The sequence below is a fragment of the Vidua chalybeata genome, chromosome 1 (assembly GCF_026979565.1).
Source record: "Vidua chalybeata isolate OUT-0048 chromosome 1, bVidCha1 merged haplotype, whole genome shotgun sequence".
In the NCBI taxonomy this organism is placed as follows: domain Eukaryota; kingdom Metazoa; phylum Chordata; class Aves; order Passeriformes; family Viduidae; genus Vidua; species Vidua chalybeata.
The window spans coordinates 93,596,637-93,619,425 of NC_071530.1; the positions used below are offsets into that span (position 1 = coordinate 93,596,637).

Genomic DNA, 22,789 nt, shown 5'->3' on the forward strand with positions numbered 1-22,789 from the left:
CAAATACAGCCAGCACTAGGGCTCGTCACACTTGCCTTGGTTCTAACACACCCCTGTGTGTTGCATTGGGGCATCCCTTTCTCTGCCACAGACTTTGTATGTGGCCTCAAGACGCTTTCTTTGGGCGCTGCAACACTAGAGGCATAGATTTAGGCTCACACAGGCAAAGCTGGGTAAGTTTTTATACCAAAACAAGTGCAATGGCTACATACTGAGGGGTATCTGGGAGAAAGGAGAAGCTCCCTCTGTGGGAAAAACAACCAGTTGAATCCTGTAGAAAAGCAGGTCAGCAGGCCAGGAGAGGGGTGGTAATTCCCCTTGGATTTCAGTGTGGAGCCTCAGGAAACTTTCATTTCATATACACAGTGCTGATATAAAAATAGCATTGTTATGTCCTACCTTAAAAAACCCCAAAACCAAACATAGATCAGAAGTGCTTTGCTGTGCTACTTCTCCCGCTCTGGGGAAAAATGGGATTCATCTGGTATTACAGATGTCAGTCATATTTTGTGATGCACTTACTATTGAAAGACACTCAGCTATTATGGGAATGATAATGTTATGGAAATGCCAAGCAGAAGGAGCCCCTGTTGCTTGCTGTGTCTCCCTGAAGATGTACTAAAAAGGAATCTGTGTTGAAGCGTGGAGCTCGGTCAGTCAGTGTTGAGCAGCACTACAGGGGGATCAGCAGCTCGCCTACACCTCACCATGGGAAGGGCTCTCAGCTGAGTGTCTGAAGCCAGATGACGTCAGGAAGCTATTTCTCCTTTTTCTATAGTTACTATAGAAAAGGAAACTTTAGGCTCTAATTGGGAAAAAAGCTGGAAGGTATAAATATTCCATGTGCAAGAAACCACAGGCCAATGAATTTTACGCAAAATAAAGAAGAAAATTATGGTGGGTTGTCTTGGTTTGGAGGGTGCACAGTAAGAGGGGGGATATAAACAGCAGCTGGGGGGCTGCAGGAGAGTGTTGCTCTCTGGGCACCCCACTGCACCCCACTTGTGGGCTCAGCCACGCTTGGCAGCCCAGGCCCTCCCACAGCCCCTCTGTGTCTTTCTTTCTCAGGTCTGGCTGGATTCGCTCGGCTCTGCCCTGGAGATCAATATGAGGTATGTCTGCATGACTTTGTTTATTAAATAGCAAAAGAATCAAAAGGAAGGCATACTTCTGCTGCTTTTTACATCATGATGAATAAAACCTTTTCACATCAGCACCTCAATAAACAGCTATTATTTTTCCCATATGTGCTCTGAAAAATCTTGCATTTTCTGTATGTCTGCTTTTGTCAGGGCATCTGTCAGAAGACCTGGATTTTACATTCAGAGAACTGGGTGATGGCTATTCGAAGAACCATGAGCTATTTTTTTTTAGTTTTTAGATATCTTATTTGTGACAAAAAGCATATGTCCCATCCTATGCACGAAGGGGAAATGGAACACATCCTTTCAAACATCCTTTACTGAATGCATAGGTTCTACTTCATCATAGAGCTAACTGGCAGAGAGAATAACTGAGTAACTGCATAACCATTGCTCGAGACCCAGTGTTAACCTGCCGTGAGGCTGCATCAGGATCTCTGGTCATGGCAGTGTTTCAGTTGAGATCATCAGGAGTAGTGTGTTAATTAGAGATGGATTAAAGTAAAAGCCTCCAGCTCTGCCAGAACAGAACTAACCTTGCAAGAAATTTGCAGTGGATTGATAATGGATCCCTCCAACCAGAACTTCCTAGCTGCCTCGCTCATAGATTCATTTGTTCCCACTCTCATTCCCTGTGACAAATGATTCCTGCTTCCTCTGTGGGGTCATTTAGTTGGTGCAGGTGTCTCCCAGTTGGCCCAAAGTGGTCTTCCTGCTCTTGGTGCTTCGAACTGGGTTACTGCACTATGGATGTCGTTCATTTCCGTCATCAGACAGCCAAAACCTCACAGCTGGGGAGGTCTCTGATAGGGAATGGCTGAAAGCTCACCTGCCTGGAAAGGCAAAAGATCCAGCAAGTTGTAGATGTTAGGATAGACCACAAGTGCTTTCATCTTGCCCTCCCAAATCTCTCTTGCCCTGCCACTTTCCCTGTAAATGGAGTTAAATGCCTTGCAGCTTTTTTATGAGTCACCAAGATACATGAAATTAAAAACTTGGGTGAGGGGTCCACTACCAAAAGGAGCAATTAGGAGAGCTGAGAGATAGAGATCCTCCAGTAGATTTTTCCTTCTGACTCGATGGGAAGTGGAAGGGCAGCACCTACGCCACCTAACTCTTCTAACCTTTGTCTCAGACCCTTTGCCCAGTTCTGTTTCTGATATTTGTGCATCATGAAAGCAGATTTCTCAAGAAGATAGGGATTTTTTTTTTTTTTTTTTTAGATTTTCATGCGTTACGGTCGCCAGCGCTGGAAACTAAAAGGCAAGATAGAAGTGAATGGCAAGCAAAGCTGGGATGGAGAAGAGATGGTTTTCCTCCCTCTCATTGTTGGACTGATCTCCATTAAGGTATGCATGCTGACTCCTTTGCCTGCAAGCAAGGCAGGAGTCAAGAACCTGCCTTCTCATGCACCATCAGCAAAAACACAGAAGCAGATCATTAAATTCTTTAGAAATGAGCCATAATTAGTATTTCTGACACACCTACTAAAGTGCTGTAGTATGGTCCAGTTTAGATACCACAAGACTAATCAGTTTGTGAGAGCTGTGGGAGAGATTTTCTTCCCAAACTGGAGTCTTTCCATCACTATTCCATTTCTCCATTGCCCCTAGCATCCCCACACAGTTTTCTCCTGGCTGGAAGTCCATATGCTTTCTTTCCAACAAGTCTTCAACCTAAAGATATCTATTCTCTGACCTCTGTCTAGAAATTGGTGCTAGAAACCATTCCAGATGTCCCTGATTAGGAAGCTTAAACAGAAGAATGTTTTGAAAGTCTTAGGGGAAATGGCCCACTTAGACACTGCAAAGACTTTATGAAAAAAAATGCAGGTGATTACAAAACCCACAATCAAAATAATCCCAGATGCATGAGACAGTAGGTTTTCAATGAAAGGCAAGTTGTGACACATGGTGAGTCACTCTCCTCAATCTAACACACAGGTTTAAGGTGGAAAGTTAGGAGAGAACCCCTTTTTATAGTACACAAGAATCCCAGTATTATTAAGGTTAATGTGTATATTCTGTTCCCTTTTTGGACTCTGTCCAAACACTTTCACATAAAAGGCTCAAGAACTGACTTTCAAGCAAACAGCCAAAGGCTGGTTTGTGTAGGAGCTGCATATAGAACTGTCACTCTGAATTCCCAGGCAAATATATCTCTAAATATGAGTAACAACATTCATAGAGGTGGTTCCTCAACAGTAGATCTGTGGAAGTCCTCACCAAATGCCATCCTTGGTGCAAACTATTACATGGCTTCAGAATTACAAGAGAGAAATACCTGGAAGAGAGCTCTTTTGGGAATTATCAATTAGGCAAGTTACATTGGGAGATCCCCAGTCAGGAATTTGTCAACTGCTGGGACACTCTATGGGCTCCCTGTTCTCACTCTTCCCTTGGGCTCTGGTTGTCATTACTGCAGAAAATCAAATACAAGACTAGACAGCCTCTTGGTCTGAGCCAGTCCTCTTCTGACTCCTGTAAAAAACATAAAGAAAACATGGAATCCTGATCATATGCAACTATGCATTTTCTAAAAAAAACCAAAACAAAACGACCACCAAACCCCACATTTTTCCTTGCAACAGACAATCATATCTTAGAAGCTTTTTGGCAAGGGGGCCAGGCCAGACAATCAAAACTATTATCTTGGGACTAAGGATTGCAATGCCTTTTGTGGTCCTAAATATCCTGTTCTTGTCTCTTACAGGTCACAGAAGTTAAAGGGCTTGCTACTCATATCCTCGTGGGAAGCGTAACCTGTGAGACAAAAGACCTGTTTGCAGCTCGGCCTCAGGTGGTTGCAGTAGACATTAATGACCTTGGCACAGTAAAGCTGAACCTTGAGATCACCTGGTAGTAAGTAGAACTTGTTGGTCAATCAGTCAATCAATCAATCAATCAACAATCAATCAGCTGTAAAACTTCAACCAAAGAAAAATGATTCATCCATGTGGGTTGTTCTCTCCATATTTTTCCCTGCTGAGGAAGATTGTAAAGGAACTGTGGCCCAAGTTTGGTATATGAGAAACAGTTCTTGGTCAGCCACAGTTTGCCTACTTTTCCTGTGGTAAAGAGGGTTGTGCCTAGTTTCAGCTGTTAAATTAAGTTTGGTATGTACTGACATTACAAGGTATGGGAACTGCTTAGTGATGATAATCTCAGAATTGCCTTAAGCTTATTTCAAAGCTTAAAAATGGGATATAACTGAGTGCTCATATATACATATGTGTATATATATATTTTATATATATATAATGTATGTTTTTATATATGCATAATATTTTTTAAAAATAATTTTATGGATTTACACTAGCATAACAAAGTTCAGTAGCTGGCCCATCTTGAAAAGCTGGCTTTTAAGGGCTTCATACACCATAAGAGTGATGGGAAATCTCTTGGTGTTTTCTGTTCACGTTGTTCAGCATAGGTGAGCTGGTAGCCTTAGGGTACAAACCCAATTCTCACTGCATTTTTATGAAACAAGTAAATGTCATTTCTGAAGAAGCATTGGTGCATTTAACTTTTTACAATCATGTGTGCTGTTTCTTGTAATGCAATAAAAACATGAAGCCAGCAATAACAGCTCCTGGTTTCTTTCATAATGCAACAGCTCTATTAATAGTTGAGCACCTTTCTCATTAGTATGTGTGACACTTGGCAACTCAAATGCAAGAATACTTTTCATGTGAGAAGAATAACATCAGACTACACTGCATAAATGATTTCTGAGGGAACACTTTTATCAGAACCGAAAACCACACTTCTGAGACTGCTGTCTAATTAACAACATTTCCTTTAAATGCTTCAGTTTAAAAACTTGCTACCTCTGGGTTTTGATGTGCTAATAAACCGCCCTTTCAAAAATGCTTTCTATGGACCTGAAAGTCCCTCTTGCTCAGCCTAACAACCTTTTATTTTTTCCCCTCTTGCTTGTGTATCCATAGTCCCTTTGATGTTGAAGACTTGACCCCATCCACAGGAAATGTGAGCAAGGCATCTGCTCTCCAGAGGAGAATGTCCATGTACAGCCAAGGCACTCCTGAAACACCAACATTCAAGGACCACTCATTCTTTGTAAGCTCTGTTTGGCTTTGTGTTTATGTAATGAGAAACCTTAAAGCAGTTCAAACACTGCAAATGTTTCATTGCTTTACATGTCTAAGCTTTTTTCCCCCTGGTTCCAGCAGGTTACCCTTACAAATACTTATAAAGCAAGTGCATTCCTAGCTGCTAATCCTAAAAGAAGGTGACTATGATCCTGGCATCTTTGAAACTATGTGGCCAATTAATGCATACCTATCCTTCCTGCCTGACTGCTGTGATGCTTGAATAATCTTTAAAAAATGTGTTTTCATATTGCAACAGTAGTTAAACAACCATTATAGCACAAGTATTTTTAAGTATCCTGTGATAAAATTTACCCCTGTGCTGAAGATATTCACAGGGTGTTCCTACATTTTGCATGAATCGAATTCTGAATGCTTAAACAGGCCATCTGTACAGAGATTAACTTTACAAGTGCTGCATCCCATGCTTGTAATTTAGTGCTCTGCTACAAAGCATTCGTTTAACTTGCCCTTCCTCACACCCTCTTTGCTTCAACTGTTGAAGAAATGGCTGCATCCCCTACAAGACAGGCCAAAGTTGACAATCTTAGATGCTCTTCAAGACACTTTCTTTGACAAGCTTCGTCGCAGTCGCTCTTTTAGTGACCTGCCATCGCTCAGGCTAAGCCCAAAAGCAGGGCTAGAGCTATATGTGAGTCTTGGTTTTTGTTTGGTGAAGGATTTTTTCAGTTCCTGTGTGGCATTTCCATTCCCACGCATGCTTTTCATGTGTTGCTCTCTGTTGCAACTCGCTCATTTTGCTGACTGATTAGAGGGCAGGACATAACTGTGAGCCCATGCGGCTCACATTAAATCAAAATTCCTCTTGGTTTCCACAGAGATAATGATCAGAAGTCAACTATCTGTGGGCAGAGAGCAGGGCAGGAGTACAAGCCAACAGTGTTCTTAAAAAATCACCTGCTACACTGATTGACGCTCTACATTTGCCTAGTAACATGACTTTCAGAAGCTAAAAGCATACCCATGTCAAGGGAGAGAAGAAATAAACCTTTGACTATGATTATGCTTAGGGAGAAAAAGCTGCTAATAATACTAGAAAAAAATTTCAAGTTTTGGACGCTTAAACCTTAAGCTTAACAACGTGTTCTACAGTTGCCTACAGTTCTTTCCAGCAAATTGTCAGCAAAATAGTAGTTGCCTTCCATCTGTGCCATGCATTTCCGTGAACTGGCCACATAACAAAGCAAGGTCTGTAGGTTAGATAGGCGGGCTGTGACTCCTATAGTGATTTTTCCCCATATGTCAGTCAGAGATGAACATATTCATATATATATCTGCCCTGATAAGTCTGGAGTCTGCATAGGCTGGTTTTGCTTCTTAAATGATCAATGTCCTGCTCAATACACCACCAATTTGCTGACTAATTTCAGCAGAAACTCATGTTGGACTGGATATAACTCTAGGTTAACAATTGCTACAGACATCCATGCCACATGCCGGACATTGGATAAGAAATAGCACAATACTATCAACACTTAACCACTAGAGAAACTGGAGCAAAGTGTGTTACATTTTATGGATTTCTACTTTAGAAGTCAGAAAATAAGTAGAACAGAGGTCTATAATGAGTAGGAAAATGCAGACAAATGCATTATGTACAATTCATTAAAAAGAGCCATGGTAGAGGAACTAGAGCAGTGCACTGGAAATACTGTTTGAGAGAACAGGGTAGGGTGAGCATGAGAACATGGTAGGGTGAGCAGAGTTCATGACTCTCTCTGGAGATCATTTCCTAGAGCTCTCTATTTAGCAGAGACATGTTGAGCCCAGGTTTTCCAGAAGTTTTCATGGTGAAATTGAGGAGCTGTGTCAGATGAAGGCGGAAGTTTGATTTGAAATATTTCTTCCATCTCTCAAGTCTTCAATGTTTCTTTAATCTTTTTCCTTGCCTTTTTCTTTCCTGGGCACATGCTGTTATTTTTTTCCTCTTTCCAATGCTGCATGAAAAACATTTTCTCCCTGTTATCTTTTCAGTCAAATTTGCCAGATGATGTCTTTGAAAATGGGACAGCGGCCACTGAGAAGCGGCCTCTCTCCTTCACTTTTGGTGACCTGCCTTATGAAGACGCCGTGCCCCCTGCCAACTCAGCAGAGTCCTCGTCTGCTCATGTCAGCTCCAGCCCTGACATCACTGCGACCCCCGCCCAGCACCGAGCCCTGGAGTCCTCCCAGAGCTCAAGCCTAGACTGTAGCAGCAGCGACTCCCGCAGAGACTCTGTTGCTGAGCCAAAGGACCTGCCGTCCCACGGAGAGGGAGTGGTGGCTGAGAGCAAGAACACCCCAAGGGCAGCTCCTGAAGTTTGCCAAAAGATCTCTGATGCTGGGAGCGATCGTGTCTTTGTAGAAACGAGTGTCCCGGTGTCTCTCCTGCAGGACACGGATGAAGGTTCAGAACTCAAGCCTGTGGAGCTGGACACCTATGAGGGCAACATCACGAAGCAGCTGGTCAAAAGGCTTACATCAGCAGAGACACCCCTGACCCCAGAGAGGCTGCCGTGTGAGGGATCCATTAGTGGGGAATCAGAAGGATATAAATCTTATCTCGATGGAAGCATTGAGGAAGCCTTGCAAGGGCTTCTCTTAGCTCTTGAGCCACATAAAGAGCAGTATAAAGAGTTTCAGGACCTGGATCAAGAAGTGATGCATCTAGATGACATCCTAAAAGTGAGTACATTTTCAGAAAATGCTACCCTAAAGAAAATCTGAGCAGGTAGAATGTCCTTGCCTGCCTCACAAACATCAAAGTAGGCTTTCTGGAGAATAGTAAACTTCCCTGGTAGCAGTAGATTTGCTCCTGCTTGGAGCATCCTTTGATAATGTTGCATTTTTAAACTTTTGTCAGCAATGTGCTTATCATAGCCTTGTGTCTTCAAGCAACAGATCTTTTATCAAAACCTGGGGGAAAGAAAAAAAGGTGCTATGACAAAAGGGTAATTAAATTACACCCTTCTCTGAATGCTTTGGGAACCATTGTGAATCACCTCTTGTGAACCCATTGCTTGTGCCATACTGGGGATCAAATATAGCCAAACTTCTGCCTTTGAAATCTATGAGTCACATCCTCAGTGGGTGTACTTTAGCATGCTACCCCTGAACTCCGTGGAGCTGTGCAAAACTACACTAGCTGAGGATCAGGCCTTGTAGCCATAGAAGCTGAATTTTCTAAATTGCCAAAGGGATTTAGAAGCACAAGTGTCACTGAAGGTTGCTGTCCCCATGTCACCTAGGCATGATCTTTTCCTTTTTCCCTCATCCATTTTCATAATGAGAGACATCCTGTCATTACATCAAGATCAAGAGAATAATGTTAAAATTCAGAAGAAAAGGGGTTTGCATGTGTATTGTTAATATGTTTACTGTGGGTCGCTGTTACTCGTATCTCCCCCATGAATAACAACTCATGACACGTCACTCTGCAAACAGTATTATATGGGAAATAATCATTTCAAATGCTTCATATTCATATGCAAGTTGGTCTGCTAGTCATTTAAGCCTCATAATTCGAAAACATGGCTGAGGAGGAAGCAGGGAATAATTTATTCTTCTGCATTATATTTTTACAAAGAAACTTTGTTAACCTCCTTGTTTCCATTGCATGGTACTTTCCCAAGTTAAGTGCTTTTTTTGACAGCCTGCAGCCCCCATTCCTTGCATTATTTATTCCTAGAGGGGTTCAAACAGGCAAAGGTATCATTACTATTATTTTCTAACTTAGTACAAGAGGTCAACTATCCAAAGGGCAGAGAGACAATGGAGACTGTTTATTTAGGCTGCTTTGATCAGAAGTTACAAACAGACAGACATGGGATGGGGGCAGAGAGGATGGATGTGTGCAGACAGGATTCCTGCACACTTGAGATGGACACCTCTTCAGATCTGTTGAAGTCTGGATGTCACCTATTGATCAGTTCACATACTGGCACTCAGCATCACCAGCAAAGGGCTGCATGGGCTCCTCATGCAGAACGGTTGAGCTGGAATCCAGCTGTGGCTGAAGAAATCTCTCTTGGCCATATTAGATGAGCAGAGAAAATGGCCCACATGTTGCTGTTTGTGCTTGCTTGAAGAAGCTGCACTACCCAGCCCTGAAGGAAATGGAAGCTGAAACCATTGGTGCTGCACAAGAAGCAGGACACAGTTCATCCTTGTCACAGATGTGCTGGGAAGTGTGTTTGATCAGCTATTGACTGTACAGTCAGTTTAAGGACTCAAACATCCTAAGTGCAAATGTATGACCATTAGTAATGTGTGCAAATGAATTACAAACAGAACTCCAACTCCCTTCAGCTCTAGAGCAGCTGGTGCTGGATCTGAACTCCTCGGAGGCCAATGCATTTTTCTTTGAGCTGAGACAAAGTCATGGCTCCTGCCTGGGACTGGAGTATGTGACCTGTGTAATGGCACCAGTGGCTCATGACTGTTTCTGATCAAATAATCAATCACATGGTGTGAAAGATGTTGAAGTCATTGCACCAACCAATGGAGATGATCCCTCAAGTTACATCTGATCCTTCAGAATGACCCTGGAAGCAATTCTCTGGGCACATGTGGATGAATTGCCACATGGGGCCGGAGTATTTCATACTTCCTACAGCAACAGCAAGGTGTCCTTTGCATTTCTTCCCTGCAGTGAGGTGGGGATGGTGCCCCCCCCTCTCTCTAGCACTGTTAATTTCTGAGTTACAATACTGCCTTTCTCTGTCACCTAGGAATCTGATGCCTTATTGGCTTTTCCTTGATAATCCATTTGGCTTCAAAGGCCACAAAACTCCTCTCATTCCACTAATAAATGTGCAGCTATGGGATAAAATTCATTCTTGGCTAAGGTCTGTTAGAGTTACGTCTGGAATAAATCAGGTAGTGCCATTGGATATGTATAAATTGGCTTTTGTAGCTAGAATAGCAATTAAGGAATGTGCCTTCCCCTTTCAACTTCCATTGCATTAATTCCCATCATTCCTTTTGGAAAATGCCAAGAGCTGCAAAACTTGGATTCAAGAAGTACCTCTCATTTCTATAAAACGTGTTGAATTTTGTCTTTGAGGGTTTTCCTTTGGGGAAGAGAGTGGGTAGCATGAGGAGGGGAGCAGGAATGAAAGGCTTTCCCCAGGCTTTGATTGTATATGCTATGAATATGAAGGCTTGAAATGAAACACCCAATAAAATGAAGTTTTAAAAATAAATTGAAGAATTTGAAGTTTTAAGCTTTATCATTTTTTTCTTATCTTTCTTGTAGCAGCTAATATCTGGGGTTTTCATTGGTTCGTTCTGCCTTTGCAGTGCAAGCCAGCAGTAAGCCGAAGCAGGTCCTCCAGTTTAAGTCTAACAGTTGAAAGTGCTTTAGAAAGCTTTGATTTCCTGAACACCTCTGACTTTGATGATGAGGATGGTGGTGGTGTGGAGGTTTGTAATGGTGGAGGAGGTGCAGACTCAGTATTTTCAGATACTGAGATTGAGAAGAATAGGTAAGTTTGTAGTACCTGCCAGCTGTGCTTACACCAAACTGACACCCTGGCTCTTTGTCACTAACAGGGGATCCTGGTGCACAATTTATTCAAGGAAGACTGACTAATCCTTGATGAGTTTTAGGGTCAGAGGGCTCCCCATGGCTGCTGCATACAAAATCTTTAGTTTCCAGGACCATTTTTTTTCCTCTGTTCAAATATATGCAATCTGTCCTCCAAAGAAGGGTAAATTGAATTAGGCTGGCATCAATACTGGCAGAGCCTCTTCCTTGACATAGGTTTGGACCTGGCTTTCCTTGGATGTAATTACTAACTCCTCTGTGGTTTTTCCCCCCTCCCTTTGTCTTTTCTCTCTAGCCGAATGAGTCTTTGCAGTGGATTAAGCTTGTCAGTAACAATAACACAGGGCCAGATTTAAGCAGCATGATGTAGGTTGCCTTTGGAATGTAAGAGTGGTGACTGGTACTCTGTTCATGGCCCTGCGTGTTACCTGCCCTTCTTTCATCACTTTTGGTCTTTCTGAGAAAAAAAAAAAAAAAAAAAAAAAAAAAAAAAAAAAAAAAAACCACCACCAAAACAGAAAACAAAAAAGCTGTGGTGTTGTGCCGTGGCCTGCCATTGTTGTGTGACTTTAAGATGCTGTGCTTCAATCATTAGATCTTAAAAGCATGTTTGCCTCCTTTGAGCTGACACGATGCCCAGCAGGCACGTAAGCGGCACTAGAGCTGGAAAAAAAGAAAGGAACACAGTTCCCTCCCTGCCCGTGCTTTCCAACCAGGGAGCTATACTACTCATAGCTTGCTTAAAGCAATTTGAGTGCAACGAGCAACCACTGTGCAGTTCCCATCATCTCATGTCCTCATTCCAGAATAAGACTTGGTGGGAAAAAAAAATTGGGAAATTGTGTTGCTTGCTAAACTGGCACTCTGACCTCAGTCCAGTCTGTGCTGATTTAAGGATCTAGCTTCAACCAGTTAAAATAGAAATTAAAATTGCTTTTTTCCCCCCTCTGGCTCATCCCCAGACAGTGCAGATTCCCACTTCCATTTTTAGATGCATAAGTGTGTGACTCAGTGTAAAGATTGCAAGTGTTGAAACTTCTGAACTTGCAGCCAAACACACTTGCCATCTGGGGACTGACCTCAGGCTTTGCATTTAAACACAGGGAGGATCATTTGTGCAGCAAGACAATATTGGAAATAATAAACACAGTAAGACTAGCTCTACACTCTTGCAGAAACAATTGGCAAAGTAAGCTGTACACATTGTGTCTAAAACAGCATATGAAAACATCATGTCTCTTACTTCAGCAGTGGTTTTCCTTTCCTTCTGCAATGAGCCTTAAATTTGACAGCAGGAGGACTCTGAAAGCACAGAGCTGTTCTTAGCAGCTCAGTGCTTGGGGAGGAACAAATTGTCATGGTTCTTAATCCAGAGTGACTGGGCAGGTGATTCATCACAGATGGGAGAAAGCTGTCACCACCAAGGGGATTAACCATGACAAACCTTGCTGTTGAGGGCATCACATCACTCAAGGCAGGCCAGTCAGGAGACAGGTCTGTCCTCTAGATGGGCATGTCCCTCCTGTACCCAGAGAGGGCAGCCCTGCTCCTTTGTGATATGATGTGCCCATCACCAGGTTTCTGTGCACTTTCAGCTCTTCTGCCGTGCTCTTTGCTCATCCCCTTGTGTGTGAGTGGGTGTGTGGGTGTGGGTGTGTGTCTGCTGTGGCAGCTGCCGGCCCTGCACTGACCTCCTCCTCCCTCCCTCCTCCCCAGTTACAGGACGGAACACCCAGAAGCCAGAGGCCACCTGAGCGAAGCTCTCACCGAGGACACGGGCGTGGGCACCAGCGTGGCTGGCAGCCCTCTGCCCCTGACCACAGGCAACGACAGCCTCGATATAACCATAGTTAAGCACTTGCAGTATTGCACCCAGCTCATTCAGGTACCAGCCCAGCCTCAGCCGGGGCATTTATTTTAAAATCATTCCTGCCTGCAGCATGGGTACGAGCAGGCTGGCAAGGTCAGCGCTGCTCCTGTGAGGCACTGGGAGCACAGGGCTGGGACAGACATCATGCTGGAGTTGGATGGTGACACCCTGACTCCAGCCAGAGGTGCCTCCATCGTTTCCATCCTGGCCCGTTTCGGAGCAGACCTGACATGGAACTATGGGATACTTGGCATGAGCTGCCCAGGAGAGCTGAGGGGCAGCGCAGTGGGACACAGGGGCATCCCCTGCTCTGGGTTACAAACTCCTGCTGGCTCTGCTGGGAGGTCCTCAGTAGAGTTAGTTCCCAGTTAAAGCAGCCTGTGTCTTCAGACGTAAAACAGGAACCCTGTATCCGCTGTTTAACTGAGCCCCAGATGAGCCTGCAGATTCAAGAGCAGAGATTAATTTTTTGCACAAGAGGCAGAGAGATTCTGTCTGCAACAGGCACAGTGAAGGCAGCATGAGACAGCCCCCCTGGGGCATCAAAATTGTCAGTTCATGCTCACAACTAGAGGTTTTTTCTGTAGTTTTTTTTCAGAGCCCATGCACAGCAAATGTGAATTTAAACATCTAGTAAAGGAGGTCATCAGGGCTTTCCTGACAAATCAAAACATGCTGCAACTTTCTCTTCACAATTATTTTACTCTTCCATCTTAGATATAATTAGCTTTATTTTCCCAAAGGCTCATTGAAGCAATAGAGCGTGAGCCTGATTCCAGCACCCTTAGTGCTGAGCTGGAAACTCTGCTGACTCACAGCTATGAGAAAAAGGGAATTCTTTTGGTTTCAATACAAGAGTATACAGTAAATATGCAGCTGAGCAAGGTGAACTTGAACATCCACACACAAAGCAGATTTGATATGAACATTATTTATGTAGACTGCTGAAGAAGATACAGATATCAACAGTAGGTAGTATTAGCAAGGATTCATTAATTAATAAAATTAATAAAGGCACCAAAGTAATTGATCAAAGCTGAAATGGAGTGGAGAAAGAGCAACATGTGGTCTTCCTCTATGCAGGGTTGTCCTGAAAGTCTACAGCCCATGTTGTGTGAAAGCCAGAGTAATATTCTTGCCTGGCTTTAAGTCTTGTGGTGATGGGTTTCTTTAGCTTTGTGGAGTGTGTAAATCAGTAATTACTTACGCAAATGGCTACTTGGATACTCAGGTGTCTGGATATGGATGTAGATATTGAAGGTACAAGCAATGATGCTTATCAACTAGGACCAAAAAATATCCCAACGACAAAAAATTCTTTAAGTTAAGGAGATCCTGTGGTTCGAGGCAATGAATTTGTCATTGCACTTCAGGTGTTTTTGAGTTCTTTTTTTTTTTTTTTTTGTCTGAGGCTGGGTTTCTGTTTGGTTCAGTGACTCCTTTTTGTCTCTTCCCATTTGTCTTCACCAGCAAATTGTGTTCTCCAGTAAAACACCGTTTGTGACAAGAGACCTCCTGGATAAGCTGTCCAGGCAGATCCTCGTGATGGAGAATATTGCGGAGATCAGCACTGAGAACTTGGGAAACATCACCTCTCTTACTGATGGTAAGAAACAGCTTTCCTTCTGACAAGGATTTGCCTGGAGATGTGTGTCTACTGAAATAATCACTGTGCAGAGCTCACCAGCAGTGCAGGAGAGGCCACTGCAGTAACGGTTCGCTCAGGGTCACCAGGAGGTGCAGCAGTCAAGGCAGGTGTCACCTACATCTGTCCTCAGCACTGGTATCCAGAAATATGTAAGTGAGAAGAGAAAGGACTTCTTACACAGCTTGATGTGCAGAAGATGGACAGATGTCATTGGTGTCATAGGGTGGGGATACTTCCACCTCTGAAGAGCCAAATTATCCTTCCACCTTTCTTTCCTGAGGAAAGGCAGGATTTGCATTACAATATCAGAGGCATAATACAACTTCTTGAACATTTCATTTTTAGTCATCTCTATGGAGAACTTCTTAGTTATTTTTCTTTCTGTATCTGCTTTAATACTTGGAAGAGTTTGACACATAGTTACCCTCATGTACACACTGGCAGGATAGGTAAATACTACAAGGTGTATTTACTATATCAGAAAGTTGAGGCAAAAACTGAGTGACTTACTTGAAGCCAAAGTGTAGTGCTAGGACAGGGACCAAACTTGTGCAGACCATTTGTGGTGTTCCCTTAGTATTTTGTGCTATTTAAAAGGAAGAAACATCAATGCCAAGAACTGGATCAGGAGCAAATTTTCTCACATTACCATGGGAAACAGAAAAAAACATGTTACAAACCTGGGGTGAGCACGTTGTCATGTTCTGTGAAGGTAATGGCTCAAGGAGACCCAGCAAACAGGATAGGGTGAGATGTTTGCTAGGTCCCCCTGAGACCCATTCTTACCTTCTTTTCAAAGCTGATGCTTCCAGCATGGCTTTGTTTCATCATTCATTTTGTCTTCCCCAGCAATTCCAGAGTTCCACAAGAAGCTGTCACTGCTGGCTTTCTGGATGAAGTGTACTGGCCCTTCAGGAGTGTATCACACCTCTGCAGACAAGATGATGAAGCAGTTGGATATCAATTTTGCCACCACTGTGAATGAGGAGTGTCCAGGACTTGCAGAAACAGGTACAAACTGCTGCAAAAAAAAAAGTGGCAGCCATCAAAATGGAGAACAGTTGTGTACTGAGCTTTGTTTTCTAACCCCTCGGAGATCTGTTTGGCCACAGTTCCAAGATCTCAGTTGAAAACTAATGCTACAACTCTTCAAACAGTTTTGGCCCCAAATAATAGGAAAAAAAAAAAAAAAAAAAGGTGAGGTCAACAGAAAAGAAAATGCTATTTTAAGGTTTATGAGCTAACCAGAAAGAAAGTCAATTGCCAAATACAGATTTGTAAGTGATTCAGTGAATCGGGAACCCTTGCACTTAATTTTGTGTATCTGTATAATTCCCACACCACATTGCAGTGCACTGGGGTGAAATTAATCCACATTCAAGTGAGTTTGTCTGAGCACAGGTTCTTATCTTGCATGGGATGTACCACACCTCAAACTGCAGCTATACTGACTAGCTCTTCTTTGGACAGAATGGGGATGGAGGCTGATTTGCCCAGCTGTGGCCACCTGCACTGTCGATGCCAACATAGGGCAGTGTTCTCCTTTCTGCTCCATGCTACAGCTCTCACAGACAGTGCCTCAGAGTAGCTTTCTGCATGCCACACTAGTGCAGGAACATGAAAAATAGCAAAGCCAAATCCTGCCTCAGTGGCACTGTGGGGATGTAGCAGGCAGTGCATGTGGAGAGGGGTTTACGATTCAGGATATTGTTTAGGTAGAAATGATGCTCCACTGATTGCACAGGAAGCTGCACTAGCCATCTGTAAACTGGCAGAGGTTCATCCTTACAAAGGTATTCTCTGACAATGAGACCCAGACAGGGAGAAGGCCTGTCCAGCTTCTAACCTAACCACAGCTGAGTTTAGAAACGTTGGGAAGTATCTGGCCTTGAAGATGAGGTTCTTTCTTTCCAGTGTTGAAGTGGACTGCATAATTTTGCCAGCAGCTTTTGCTCTCACTAACCTGTCCCTTTGTCCATGGCTGCCTGCAGTCTTCAGGATCCTGGTGTCTCAGATTCTGGACCGGACGGAGCCTGTCCTCTACTCCAGCATGTCCTCCGAGACCATCACTGTCTTTCAGTATTACAACTACTTTGCCAGCCACAGTGTCAATGACCTTGGAAGCTATTTGCTGCAGCTTGCAAAAGAAGGTAGGGTATATAAATTCTGCTGGCTGGTTAGGGAGTACCTCCCTGTCCTTCTGAGCTCAACACAAGGCAGCTCAGCCCTGAGGCTGGTTTTACAAAAGAGACAAAGAAGTGTCCTGGCTATTGAGTGAATGCACCTGAACTGTTGTACGTGTCGAGGGAAAGGAGCTGATGCAGATAGACTCTCAGCCATTACTATTTCCATATTTAAATGGGAAAAAAACTGTTTTGGAAAGCACTGTTTTTCAGGGGATGGCTGATGGTGGTGGGCTGAGTCCAAGGTCTGGGAAGTTTTCTGTGCCCACAGCTTGGATAATGTCTTGGTCTCTCACCACCTGTTATGGAGACACCTTCTGATGTGCTGAGAAATTCTCAGGGACCAAGGGATCACAGCACCTCAGATCACAGCTCTGCCACCAAGAGCTAAAGAGAGAAGCAGATGCTGCACAAAGTGTGCTGAACAGCAGTCCCTGGCAAGCCGAGTTTTCTTCTCTATTTGAAAGGGAATCTGAGGAACCTTGCCTAGTTTTCCTTTTTATTTGGGCATACGAGGGAGCTCTTGCTCAAAAGCCTGGAAGCAAAATAGCATTTCAACTCACCTCTGAAACATATTAGCCCTAGCTGTTGTTGGCAGACATCAGTCTATCCAGGAAAAGCTCTCACAAAGATACTCTGAAAGTAAATACACTAGCCAGGATATTTGGTTTCAATTGTTAGAGTGAGAATTCACATCTTCCAGCAGAAAGCAGGGATTTGACAGGTGTGCCTTTAGCTCTGGGTAAGCCCAAGTGCTGCACTTGGGCCCATCTACTCATCTCCTCACTTGAAGAAGGTCTGAGAAACTGGCCCAGCTTAAAGCCCAGACAATTCCCCATGCAGATACACTGCCATGCTGCAGTTGCTCAGATGGGAATATTTTAATATCCTCAATGTGTGTAATATAAATCAAGGATTGCTAGCGAGAAAAGGATCAACCCAAAGTACTGAGAGGATAAAGTAAGTAACATAGACCTTTTTCTTCCTTTTTCTTGCACTTCCAGCATCTGTGGTTCAGGTGCTGCAGTCAGTGAAAGACGGAAAACTGCAGCAAAATGTGTCCAAAATAAACTCCAATAACCTTCCACCACAGCAGGAAGTTTTAAGAGCTTTGGCTTTACTTCTCAATGAAAATAAAAATGAAGTCAGTGAGACTGTGGCATCACTCCTGACAGCAACTGCAGAAAACAGGCACTTCAGGGAGAAGGTAAGTGGCAGAAAATCACCTGTCGCATGAGAGACCTGTGTCATCAAGACTTTTTTCTACCTGTATGCCTCAAATATCTGTGCATATAAAATAACTGATCCAAGTTTGATTTAAACTGATCCAGAGGGATATCCTGTCTAATTTTTCTGCACATGTGCAGGTCTGTTTCCATCTTTGTGCCAGTCTGCTTCTACCTGTCATTACGCTAAACAGGTACCAATCAAAACTGCAAATACTTACTGAGTGCTGTGCTCTCCAGCTATCTCCCACACTTCAGCATTTCTGCTGCCCTGTCTCAGACTTGGCTTCAGTCCAAGGCTTCAAGGTAACAGTCCCCAGCATCACCAACACGCAAAGACGCAAAGATGTAGGTCTCAGATTTTTTTTTTCCCAAAGGAGTCTGTCAGCTATGGGATTGCCCACCATTTCCAAAGGGGATGAACTGCCTTGGGCAAACACAGCTCAGCTATGAGAACTAAGATTTGAGTCTATCTCTGATACCAAATGCAACAAGCAGGGCCAGGTTAAACACAGAAATTAAATAGAGGGGAGAAGGAGGAGAAAGAAGAAATTAGGGATTGGCTCCTGCCATTTCATGGCAGACCTTTCCCTACTATCCATCTTGTTCTTTGTCAGGAAAGAGCAAAAGAAAAGGCATCTGGAAGAGGAAGAGTGGCAGAAGGAAGGCAAAGGGAAAAGTCTTTGCTTCTCTTGTCTATCAATCCAGTCCCCTTTTTGTTTGCCCTCCCACTTCATCATCCATTTTTGCAGCCTCTTGGTATTTCATACCATCCTTCTCCCATCCCCAGTTTCCTGGTGGCAGCATCTCAAGGCAAATACAACCTTCTCCTGGAACAAGCATGTGTAGCTGATACCTGGTCCACTGCCTGCGGGAAGGACCAAGAAGCCAGGAGTGGCTTCTGTGAGGGTATTATGCAGCCTTATGCTGCAGGTGAATTCACTGTACAGCTGAGTGCTGCCGAGATTTGCTGCTGTGTAGTAGCTACTAATTTCTAAGGTCAAGCAGTAAACTGGTCTAGCAGCTCATGCTGACATTGTAGTAATTATTTTAAGTCTCCCTGGGGTCTATACCAACGAGTTCATTATTATCCCTACATTAAAGAAACCATCACAAGGGCCACCTCTTGAGATATTAGACTCCAAGGCCCATTCAGAGCTCTTTGGTGATATGTGGTGAAAGGCCTTCAAAGATGCCAGACAGTGCATCTCAGTTTAACGTGAACTCCTCCTCCCCAAAAGCTGAGGCTGCTGATCTATGACTAGTGGTCTGGCCTGGATCTGCTGTAGGGAATTATCCCACCCTGTGCCATCCCACATGCTCACTGTCAGGGAGGCAGGCTGCAATTGCTCTCCCTTTAACAGGGTAGCAATACCTCCGTGCTCCACCCTTCTCTATGGAGGCACAGACATTTTCAATGCTATTCTTCTTTATCTGTTTTCAGGCCTTGATTTATTACTGTGAAGCACTAACCCAGCCCAACCTCCAGCTGCAGAAAGCAGCCTGCTTGGCTCTAAGATACCTCAAGGTAAGAGACAAGGAATACATTGTGGTGCTTGGCTTTGCTTTATAGAAAGGACATCTGATAGGTACAAACAACAAAAGAGAAATTGCAATAACAACAGCAGTAGTGTTTTTGTTTTGGGTTGCTGTGCTCCATCCTTTTTCAGATAAAGGGAATGGTTTAGAACCTTCTAAACCACAAACACCTGGGCTCTGTGACCTTGGTAAAGTTTTATCTTTTGCATATCATCTTTTCCTCCCTCTTATATTGACTTCAGGAGACTCAGTTCCACATCCCAGAGGAAAAAAAAAACAAAAAAAAAACCAAAAAAAACCAAAAACAACAACAACAACAAAAAAAAAAAAAAAAAAAAAAAAAAAAACCACAAAAAAACAAAGCAAAAAAACCACGTTAATCTGTAAACTACTGACTGAGAAGGATAAGAAAATGCTTTCCCAGGATAAAATGAGCTCTAATGCATGTGGCCTGCAGTAGCAGAAAGGAGAGATCACAGCTTGTTAGAGTAGGGTCCATGCCAGCAGCAGAAAATACACCTGCTCCAAATGCTTCCCCTCAGGGAAACCCCATTCCTCCTGTCTCCACCAAAGCCCTTTGCTTGGAGTGGGAAGGACAGTGCAGAGGATGGTTACTATTTACATGCAAGGTTGTGGAAAAACCCCAGAGTGTCCTGTGTGGTGCTAATGCAGTTCTCTTTGCACTTCCCAGGCTACTGAGAGCATTAAAATGCTGGTCACACTCTGCCAGTCTGACAATGAAGAGATCAGAAAAGTGGCGTCTGAAACCCTGCTCTCCCTTGGTGAGTTGCCTGGTTTAGAGCAGTATTTAATTTTATGTTTTAACAGAGCAGCATGTGAGACACCTGAGCTATGTAAATGTGAGACTGTAAATTGAAACAAAATTTTACAGAGTGACTTAAACAAGCCAGAAAATACAGATTCTTAAAAATAATTCATTTTGAAAATGAGCCAAAAAGAGAGAAATTGAATTGTGTGAGTCTGGAGGGGGAAGTAGTAAAAGGAAGGATAGCAAAGGAGAAGTTGAGAAACAGAAATAATTGATAATTAATCTGCAGTTTCTGGGCATCAGTACTTCAGTGGCATGGAAAAATTGTGTTTTTCTGGCCTTTTGTCTAGGCATGAATTTCTTCTCCATGGGGGAGGTGTCTTTGTGTTATTTTAATTATGCAAATCCTTCAAATATGCTCTCTTCCATTCAACACTTCAGCAGGAATTCAGTCTGCTGTTGGACATGTTATTGCTCAGGTTGTAAAACAACTAGCCCAGGGACACTCGAAAACTCTGATTGTTCTGCCATTCTTCTAGACAACATACAGAGGCCAGTTTTGGTTCCTAATTGCCAGTTCAACCCATTAGGCTCAATGCTATCTTCGTGAAAGTGCATATAGATGGCAGTAGCTAAGGAAAAGGCGTTTGAAAGACACAATAATATTTACCAAACATACTGCTTCCTCATTTTCAGCAGTACAGAAGTAATGATGTGGATAGACTCACTTCTTTAAAGTGCCAGGAAATGGGAGGTGGATAAACTTTATATTTTCCAAGGATGACTCAAGTACATCACAGCAGCAGCTGAGACCTTGACAAGCACAATAGGTCATTCAGTACGACAAACGTGCAGATACTGTCACCTCGTCATACAAGCCACATCTGCTTCTGTTTGGCTTTAGATAACCAAGCAAGCTACATGGGAAATTTCAAAAAAATAGTAATTTGAACATACAGAGCATGTTTAACTTTTCCAAATAATTTCTGAAATTGCTTCTAACAAGATAAAGTTTAAGAAGGGGTAGAAGTTACTGGCCAATCAGAACCTTCTAATAGCAGAGAAATCCAGTATTTTAAATGTTCTAGGGCAATGACATAATACATTATTATGCTTTATCATTTTGCATTCAGGTGAAGATGGGAGACTGGCATATGAACAGCTGGACAAATTTCCCCGGGAATTTGTTAAAGTTGGAAGCCGCCGTGGAACTGAAGCTGCCACAGCTTTTTAGATGGAAAAGAACCTGCTAATATTTAACAGGCATTAAAGTAGGATGGAGCTGCACTTCAGTGTGGGAACAAAAGGAAGACTTTAAAGAATTTTATGAGAATGTTCCAAAATGTAGCCATTTACAGACTTCTTTAACAAAAGGAAAATCTAAAATCCAGCTTAAGGATTCCTACTGGCTCCTTGTTGCAGCTCATGATGGAACAGTTGGATGCTGAGGAACAATACTTTCTTGACTGATTCTAAACAAATAATGTAATTGCAGTTATTCAGCCTCAATAGACTTCTGTGAGGTTTTTAGAATTTGGCATCTCCATATATTTTCCTATTACATTTACTTCCTTGAAGTTGTTGTGAAAACTTGAGACGTGTGATACCGTATCTAACAAGGACACTCAGGAGGCCACCTGAAAAGGCATGCAAAGAAATTTTCCCTTGAATCCCAAATGAAGTGTCTGCTGCCATGCAGTGTCCCCAGCAAAACTTCAGTGGCAGGAAACACTGCTCGGCTTTCTCAGTTGTGTCTTGGTAATGAAATACAGGGAAAGTTCTACAAGTTTTGCCTGGAGAAACAGCGTGATGTAAACCCTGGGAGGCGTCATTTTGGTGACTCATTCTAAATGCCTCCACTTGTCTTTTATTCCCTTCTCTTGCCCTCCAGCAGCAAACCATCATTAATCCAGCAATTTCTGAGAGGGATCAAACAATCATGTAGGTTTCTGAAAGCTAAATGAAAAGGTAAAGTGCATTTATTTATTCTGAGAAGAAGGAGTGAATACTGCTAATTGCACGAGTCCCCAAAACCATTTTGTCCTGCAAGTTGCAGGCAGGATTGGATTTTGTACATTCTAATTAGAGGAGCATAGTTTCTATAGAGTGATTTCAATATAAAGAACAGAACAAGCTCAAGTGCACCTCGGAGGCACTAATAAACAGAGGGGGAAGTGAATGCACCTCCCCTCCCTGCACTGCAAGGTTGAAAGACAGTGAGTGCTTCAAACTGTTGATTACAAGCCTTAAGTTAACAGAGGTGAATAGAATTTAACAGAAGAGTGTTCCTGTACTGTGTTCATTATGCATGAAATGCTATTTAGATGTCAATTGAAGTATCCAAATTTGCATAGAAAATATTGCAAACAGTTCACATCAAGAGGAAACCTTGTGAGCCAGACACTTTGGCAGGCAGGGGTCATTTGTTTTGGTTTTTTTAACTGTGAATGTTACAAGAATGTACATATCTGTATATTTATAAATATATATATTCTTCCTTTAATTAAAGAAGTACATTTTGTACAGTGCAAAATGCTTACTTGTTTACTGAGGGATATAAACTCTTTTTGCAGAAGGTGAAATAGCCATGTTATGGTTTTTATATTACACCTGTCCCATCAGTTGAATTCTTTCAAGGTGTCCTTTTGTATCTACTTTTTTTTTTTTTTTTTTTTTAGTTTTGTGGCATTTGTACTCACCATATTTCCTATCACATTTAAGTTATAATAAAGATTATTTTTAATTACTAAGTA

At 42.8% G+C, this 22,789-nt stretch overlaps 1 protein-coding gene across 1 annotated transcript in view; it reads left to right on the forward strand.

Annotated features, from left to right (window-relative positions):
• Nucleotides 1–22,789, forward strand: part of RIPOR2 (RHO family interacting cell polarization regulator 2) — a 67,437-nt gene extending 44,648 nt beyond the window's left edge. The window contains exons 9-22 of the mRNA XM_053953770.1: nucleotides 1,069–1,112; nucleotides 2,366–2,491; nucleotides 3,855–4,003; nucleotides 5,092–5,221; nucleotides 7,249–7,938; nucleotides 10,555–10,739; nucleotides 12,518–12,686; nucleotides 14,142–14,277; nucleotides 15,169–15,330; nucleotides 16,311–16,469; nucleotides 17,507–17,709; nucleotides 19,173–19,256; nucleotides 19,959–20,049; nucleotides 21,170–22,789. Coding sequence (XP_053809745.1) covers nucleotides 1,069–1,112; nucleotides 2,366–2,491; nucleotides 3,855–4,003; nucleotides 5,092–5,221; nucleotides 7,249–7,938; nucleotides 10,555–10,739; nucleotides 12,518–12,686; nucleotides 14,142–14,277; nucleotides 15,169–15,330; nucleotides 16,311–16,469; nucleotides 17,507–17,709; nucleotides 19,173–19,256; nucleotides 19,959–20,049; nucleotides 21,170–21,270 — 2,429 coding nt within the window. The 3' untranslated portion in view covers nucleotides 21,271–22,789. The remainder of the gene's footprint in view (nucleotides 1–1,068; nucleotides 1,113–2,365; nucleotides 2,492–3,854; nucleotides 4,004–5,091; nucleotides 5,222–7,248; nucleotides 7,939–10,554; nucleotides 10,740–12,517; nucleotides 12,687–14,141; nucleotides 14,278–15,168; nucleotides 15,331–16,310; nucleotides 16,470–17,506; nucleotides 17,710–19,172; nucleotides 19,257–19,958; nucleotides 20,050–21,169) is intronic.